An 8,117-nucleotide genomic window follows, 5' to 3' on the forward strand; every position below is an offset into this window, starting at 1 on the left:
TTATGATAGACAAGTTACAGCTGTCTCTATGTGTTATGACAAACAAGTTACAGCTTTCTGTCAGTCTAGTATGATATCCAGCTGTCTGTCAGTCTAGTATGATATCCAGCTGTCTGTCAGTCTAGTATGACATCCAGCTGTCTGTCAGTCTAGTATGATATCCAGCTGTCTGTCAGTCTGCATATTATCAGCTCAGTAAGATCAGCGCCATCCGTTACATTGTCTCTACAGCTGCTACCAACACTTTTGTCTGTGTTTGTTTTATCTCGGCTTGATTACTGTAACTGCTTGCTCGCATACATACATAACCCCGTATACATAAATCATAAACTACATAAAGTGCAAAACTCCGCCGTACGTCTGGTGCCTAGAACCAGGATACAGGACCATGTCCCTCCTCTGCTTCGTTTACAATCCATCTGCCTTTGAATTATTCAGTACAAACTGTCCGTGCTGTTTTTCATTTTTTTTTTTTTTTGCTCTGACTACTGGGAATTTTTATTCCTTTACATCCCATCTAGACAACTCCGCTCTTCGTCTGATAACCGTACTCTCTCTATTCCTGTCATCATTACAACCATGTATCGTTAACGGAGCCTTAGTAACTGTGCTGCAAAACAGAGAAACTCTTGCCTTCCATATCCGACATCGAATATTTTTCAAACGTGCATTAAAAGTGCATCTGTTCTTCGAGCATTACTTCTCACACCATTAAACATTGCTGTCAATAGTTGTGATTATAGTCTGTTGACTAGTCCACCTTTTTGTTTTCTTCTGGAGATTTTTAGCACTCTCAACACTTATTGCTTGTTTCCTGATTCCTCTTTGTGTGTTTTATGTTTGTCTTTTATTATTTGTCTGCATAGTTGTTTCTCCTTTGTCTCTTTCTTGGCTTAAGCTCTAGAAGCATGTTCCTTCGTTAGCTTGATTATAGGCAACATAAATCACACTTCTTTATTATTAGACGCATAAATAGTTGACCCTACCCAGATCTTCGCACCTACACAGGTATTTATGCGCCACAACTTACACGTTTATTTGATAACAATGGCGGCTAACATACATGTGACTAACAAAATGTAGTTTTGTTGATATACAACAAGCAACGGATGTCACTATACCTGCTGCTGTAGTCAAATCTACCCTGGGTTATGCGTGAATAGCCTAAGAGTCGTGGTCCTTTTGGTAGGGTAAGTGGTTGAATTCACCGGTGACTGTAATGCTCCCCCCCCCTCATTGATTCAGCTGTAACTGGGTACCTGGGTAGATGGTTGGACAAGGTAAGGGGCAAAGGAACAGAATATTTCCTGCTCCAACACGAACTCTTTTGTTCCCGGCGCAAGCACGCGCTGTGGCTGCAGCGCTGGCATCACCAAAAGTAAACGACAGGCTGCTGCCTTGTCCCGCCCCGTTCTAATGATCCTTATGATGAGGCTGCAAGAAGAGTTTAGTCAGTATTGAGGACGTTGATGATAAGTTTTGTGTCGCACAGAAGAGATGATCTGCTACACTCATCAACACAGTGATTTTCACCGCTGTCTTACTAAACTGTTCTAAAGAGACGATGTATCAGAAACTCTTTGCTTTGGTACTTGTCTATTATGTCGCTGAAATGTCCATGTCATCTCAACTGCAAAGTCAGAGAGAGGACGTGATGGGGACGTACTTTCTTTTGAACAGGTATCAGTGTGAAAGACTTTGTTGGTACCGGAAACTGTGTAAGACCTACTCTTACATCTACAACAGGACCCTGGCCACTGGTGGTAACTGTGTTCTACATGCTTACAATATCACATCAGACACTACAAGTGGAGTGGCTGATGACTGGTTTGAAAGGAGCGCTGACTGGGACAACACAGTATGTACTGGCCTTATCTCTTTTAAAATTAATTATTGTTCGCAGCGGTCTTTTCAAGTTAACAGGTTGACAGTACCCTTACGAAGTAAAGAAACACAAATTTCAATCCATAGTCTGATCGCTGTTTAATGTGTATTTCCAAATTCTAAATAATTGATCACTTTCTTTTATGAGGATGAGTCCAACTGAACCGTTACGAAATTCAATGGACAAACCTAATTATAATATGGTTTCAGGTGTCCCACTTTCATCGTACATTCTGATGCCAAACCTTTTGTCATTATATTTTTGTGTTGGTGGCTCGATAACTAAAGAGGACTAATTTAATTTGATTTATTAAATTAAATAATTGACTAAGTTGATTGATTGATCATTCAGATTTCGTAAATAAAATCTTATATTAAGGTTAAGCTATTTGTATTAACTTAGTCCAAATCGTCTAAAACTATTGTTTTTTTTTATTGAAATGTTTTAAGGAAAATACATGTAGTGTATTTTCGTGAACAGCTCCAAAGCAATGGATGTCGAAACCGCCCCTGCGATGATACTCAGGTGTGCGTGCCCACCTTTGCATTTCCATTCTACAAGTGTCTGCCTTTTGCTGCAGGTAACTATAAACTCCATGAGTATTTTTTTTTTTGACGGGGGCGGGGGGGTGGTGGTTGAGGACTAGAAAGTGTGATAAGACAAATGGAAAGTTTAAGAAATCAGAGCTGAGTCTGTCGGCTGCGTTTGATACACTCGATGCTTACAATAGAACCTTCACCTTATTTTCGGTCTCTTTGCTAGGCTTTGAACTGGTTCCTGAACTGACTGATCACATCTAGTCCGTGGAAGCTGTGAGCACCACAATTTCACTAGACTTTTTGAAGTACGGGGTACCTTAAGGCTCTGTTTTGGGGTCTTTTTTATTCACCTTGTACATGTTGGTTCAACCATCTGCAACTTAGGTTTTCAACATCACAGGTAGGCTGATGATACACTGTTGCTTCTGTTACTTTTTGCCTCGGTCTTCACCTCCAGCAGGTCTGCACCACCACACACCACACAGCACAGACTCCTTAAAAGTCTGGATGTCCTGCATTAACAAACTGAAAATTAATGACGAAAAAAGTTCTTTCCAATAGCCTCTTCAAATGTCCGCCTTTTTATGACTATTTTTATTTTATTTTTATTTTTGTCTGGCACAAGGTCATCTCTTTTCCGTCCGGAATCTTAGTGTTATCATTGACACACCATTGTAACATGAATCTCACATGAATGCAGCTCATGCCACACAGAACGTTGGGCTCCTTGTTCTTCTCAGGTTCCTTTTAAATTTTCTTCCATTTCTCTTTGAACTACGTTGGAAGAGTTCTAATCCGACCTTAATCTCCAACTTTAAAAAAAATGCTTGCGCAGTTAAGCGTACTTACCAGTTCTTAATCTTCATCCATGCACTTAGTTCACATTTGTCATCGTGTCATCCTCTTTCTGCCGCTTATGCTTCTTGTACAGAAGGCAGTTCCTTTGTAGCGTGCAACCCACTGACTCAAATCCAAGCAGAGAAATGAGCTTTAAAATTCAATGACGATGTTGATGAAGATGATGATAAAGATTATGATGAGGATGATAAAAGTGCTGCGCGCATCTTCCTGGTCATTTTGCTCAATTGTCTTATTTGTATCCCTTGTTAAGTGCACGTGGCATTTAGAGATGCCGAATAAAAATAAATGCTGAAGGATTCTGGCTGTCTCAAAGATTTTGTGATACCTGTTGTAAATGTAAGTTCTAGGTTCAGCTGAACTATGCACTGAATGGTTCTGTTTTAAAATGTCTTTATCATAAATCATGAATACTGTCTTCAAGCAAGTGTAAGAGACTTTGTCGAGTGTTTTCTAACTGAACTCAGAATTTAATGACGCCATTTGCAGAATTCAGAGATTGGCATAATCCAGCAACTATTGATTTGTGAATGTATTTGATACCAGAATGCCAAGCGCCCTCTCGAGATGACGGCGTCTACAGCGATGTGACACTAGTTCAGGGTGAAAGGACAAACTTCACGTGCAACTCGTCTCTGGTATGGGTTCCACGCCACGCTGACAAGACGGTCACGTGTCAAGTCAACAGCAAGTGCAGTGAGCTGCAAGGAACGTGTAAAAACGCCACCTACTACTCACCGGTAAAGTTTGTATTTGTGTATGGACTGCTACAAGTAAAGCATATTGTTAGAACACTACCAACGGGTACCTGGCGTTGTGTGGGGGATCTTATTTGTAAAAGGTGTAGGATTAGTACGATGGAAAGAAAAGTGTCCGAGACGAGATCTGGTCAGGACAACCAATCCTCACTGTATCACTGTGATAGGCACTAACCATTGGGCCATCTGGACGCCTATAAAGGATGAAGAAAAAGGACAAGAAAATGATCTTATTATTATTCCTTTTTACCCCCAGTGCAGCATATGGTCGCAACTACATCCCGCCATCTGATCCGGTTCTGGAGGTCCCTTTCTAGTTAGGACCATGTCATGCCAGCTGCTCCTCCTCGCTGTGGACTGATCTCCATGTCTGTCTGGGACTCCAAACCTTGCGCCGCTCCTGTGGGTTCCAGTCTAGATCTTTTTTCGTTTTCAGAAGAAGCTATCATGACTGACCTGACCATCAACATCAAGATTAAGAAGACGGAGGTAATGCGGGCCAACAACAAGCCAGAAACCCCGCTCCAACTGCATGGGGAATATATTACAGAGTCTGACCGTTTCATCTACCTTGGCAGCATAGTCAGAGAAAATGGATGTGCAAATGAAGATGTAAGAAGCCGAATAAATAAAGCCAGGCTTGTATTCTTGTACAAGCATATCTGGCACTCCAAGGTATTGTCTCTACACACTAAGATCCGCATCTTCCACGGAAACGTAAAGTCAGTCCTTCTTTATGGATCTGAGACATGGCGTGCGACAAACAATTTCACCATCAAAATTAAGACATTCGTCAACAGATGTCTGCGCCTTGTTTCCAAAATTTTAAAGCGGTAGCCAGACCCCGCAGATGCTATTTTACCCAGAAGTCGTAGTGAGAAAGCGGTGGCAAAGGTGTCCTGGAATAAAGTCACATGAAGTAGTGTCCGCCATTGCTGCTCGCGGATGATGTACAAAGGGTGACTTTAAGCTTACAGAGGGAAATACAAGCAGCACTGAATCCTTTGTAGTTTGTTCAGCAGGCAACTGAGGAGGCCAGTAAATAGGGTGTTGCCGTATTCCAGTGTGTGTGAGAGAAAGTGTGTATGTTTATGTATATTTTAGACGGTTCAGAGAGAGAATGTATGTGTGGGGGAGAGAGTGTGTGAGTGTATGTTTTAGACGATAATAGTGTATTTCAGAGAGATAATGCACGTGTGCGTGCGTGTACCTGTCTGTTGGTGTGTCTAAGGCAGATCTTGACCTGGTGTTTCAAATATCACATTAATTCGTGTTTTTAAAAGGCTGTTCCATTTAACGAGCCATTGCCAGATATCGTCGAAGAAGGATGGGAGGCCTGCATCAAGGGCAAATACCTCGGGCCTCACAGGTAAAATCCATATAGAAACTGAAGCACATATAGTTATTGTAGTCAAGAGCCATTGTGTGTCGTGTAGTGAAGCTAATTTCATCACAAAGGCTAATGAGGTAAAATCAAGAATTAAAACAGACAGAAAAAAGAAAAGAAGCTGTCAAGCTCTGTGGTTTTACATTTAACATAGTAGGTTAACCCTCGAAATGGGACATAGAACCTCTTCTATTTGATTATAAACAGAATGAAGATCACATAATAACTCAAGAGGTTGGAAGTATTAAGCTCCCAGGCCAAAGAACTTTTCTTTAAAAACTTTACTAAGAAGTGCACAAACATCTACTCAGCCTGCACTAATATTACCTCTTCCTCATTGTCTTTTGTTGTGATTTTACAGGATGAACTTCAACTTCCATGACAGTCAAAATGGCTCATGTGACAACCACGGTTATGGGAGAATCTACCTTGATCTTGATTTCTCTACGGAGTTCAGTGGCCGTAGAAATGCAGTCTCTGCCTTCACAGCCACTTGCAGCCCAAGTAACTGGTCCGGAGCAAATAAAATAGGAGATCTTCCACTAAACTGCAGCGAATACTTTGACATTACTCTCAGGATTCTCGTCAACAGTACAATGGCGGTAAATAATTATTTTTTCGAGGGAAGTAATTAATGAATGAAATGTGCGTGAAGGAAGGTAATTAAATGTGAGAAATGTGTTTGGAAGAAGGGCGTAGACGGTGAGAAGAGAGGGAGGTTGGTAGGAGCTTATTTGTATGCATCAAAGAGAAAATTCAAAAATTCCAAAAGCCTTATAGGCTAGCTAGGTGCATGCAAGAAATGGATTGCATTTCCATGCTCTCGAATGACGGTTGAATATTTACAAGCAAGTTGTTTTGCTGTACATTTAGAACATGTTCAGCGGGTTTTTTTTTTTAGCTACTTTTGCATTTTTTATAGATGTACTTTCAGTCTGAGTGTATAAAGCAATCCTCTTTAACGTCATTAAAGCTTTTGCTCTGGTTTTGTAAAAAGAAAGCTATACTTCATGAAGAAAAGAATCAGAAATCACTTCAGTTATTACTTGCCACTGCCAAAAAAGAGAAAAAAAAATTAGTTTTAAGTGTCCATTTTTCACTAGTTTATTATTAGTCGATACTTCGATATTCTTTGGAAAAGACTGCAAAGCTTTTGGAACATTTATGACAAACCATCTGAATCCCTGGTAATTAATAAAATAACTGGCATTTAGTGTCACAATGTAGATTACTTCCCACATGCTCCTAAAGATTACTTCTTTTAGTTTCAACATATAAGTTTGAATACAATGCTGGTTTCCCAAATAAATTTCTATAGTATACATTGAATTTTACATGTGAAAAGCGTTAGTTGTGTCGATACCTACTCGCTTGAGAATATTTTCTTGCTGCTAGCCTCTCAAGTCCATAAATTAATTCCACGGAGATTCTGAAATATGGTTTGTGTCCTGCTCCCAGTTTCTTGCACTTTAGATTACATAAGAGGAAGGTAACCCCACTCACTCATCCCACAATAGACACTCCGACTGGATGATAATACTGTCTGCACAATATTAATTACTGAAAGGGACAACTAATCACAGGTGAAAATGAAACTTGTGAACATATCTTAATTTAAATAGATTGAACTACAATTAGATAACTTGATGGTTTAAATATCGTTGATTTGATACTCAATTAATATTATGTACTGAATTAAAATTAAATGTGTACAGTGTTTATAAAAATCAAGCTTTGTTTTATAGGTTACGCCATATTAAAACATTTATTAATTACACAGAACAGGTTTACTTCTTATCTTATCAGCACAGAAGAGTTAACTTGCCATCATATTTTTACAGATTATGTACAAAAATCACACGCCCCATCATTTCGATCTCCTATCAAACAATATAACCCTGAAAGGTGCCACCTACCTGGAGGTCATAAACGACGTTCAACTTTCCTACGTGGATCTTGGCAAAGGTTGTGACTAACGTTTGAATCCAAATTTCAGGGCAACGGATTATCAGACATCTTAGAGAAACGGATAGTCATTGCGTGACATGAAAAGGGATGCGACTAAATTATCATGCTTCCCGTTTTGTTATTCTATGGCTATTTTAAATTTGTTTGTAAGACCACGATTTTCTCAATGTTTCCAGACATCTTAAATGAGAATACTCACTCTACAGTTTTTTATTGATGCACTTATAGTTGATGTTTTTGTCATTGTGTCATCTGTTTGCTGACGCTCGTATTTCGTGTTCGACCTATTACAAATTTTTGGTCTGAAACTCTCATCTACACAGGGAAATGTGCTTTACTAATTGCTGTAGGTATTGTAAAGACTAGGAAAATAATAACTGCGCAAGACACTCGAACGTCCTTTAATTTTTTTTTATTCTTAACATTAAATATATTAACTAATTGTAATATTCTTTCACTGCGTTGTGTATAGTACGAAAATGTCTACATGTAAAAATCTTAAAAAACAGGAAATTATAAAAGACATTTTTTGGAAAAAAAATCTATTTCCATAATTATTTTTTAAAAAAAAACACACACTGTGCAAAATTGGTTAAGGGGAAGTAAATGCTGAGTGAAAAGTTTGTCCGCTGATTGCCTCCCTTTTCTAATCCTGCTAAATGTCTTGCAGTCATTTTTGATGAAGGCAAACATGCGACAGGTGAACAGATATACTTTCATAT

At 39.2% G+C, this 8,117-nt stretch overlaps 1 protein-coding gene across 1 annotated transcript; it reads left to right on the top strand.

Annotated features, from left to right (window-relative positions):
* The first annotated feature begins 1,547 nt into the window (after window positions 1-1,547).
* Window positions 1,548-7,403, top strand: LOC112570318. The gene is made up of 6 exons (XM_025248702.1): window positions 1,548-1,858; window positions 2,366-2,465; window positions 3,829-4,022; window positions 5,324-5,409; window positions 5,789-6,029; window positions 7,269-7,403. Exons 1-6 carry the CDS (start codon window positions 1,565-1,567, stop codon window positions 7,401-7,403), a joined length of 1,050 nt encoding a protein of 349 aa, XP_025104487.1. The 5' UTR covers window positions 1,548-1,564.
* The last annotated feature ends 714 nt before the right edge of the window (window positions 7,404-8,117 follow it).

Source organism: Pomacea canaliculata, linkage group LG8 (assembly GCF_003073045.1).
Source record: "Pomacea canaliculata isolate SZHN2017 linkage group LG8, ASM307304v1, whole genome shotgun sequence".
Lineage (NCBI taxonomy): Eukaryota > Metazoa > Mollusca > Gastropoda > Architaenioglossa > Ampullariidae > Pomacea > Pomacea canaliculata.

What these genes read in the sequence shown, in the direction of transcription:
- LOC112570318 (XM_025248702.1), top strand. Translation starts at nt 1,565, where the DNA reads ATGTATCAGAAACTCTTTGCTTTGGTACTTGTCTATTATGTCGCTGAA. An exon ending in GCGCTGACTGGGACAACACA is followed by an intron (nt 1,859 to 2,365) that starts GTATGTACTGGC and finishes TTTCGTGAACAG; the next exon opens with CTCCAAAGCAATGGATGTCG. An exon ending in GTGTCTGCCTTTTGCTGCAG is followed by an intron (nt 2,466 to 3,828) that starts GTAACTATAAAC and finishes ATTTGATACCAG; the next exon opens with AATGCCAAGCGCCCTCTCGA.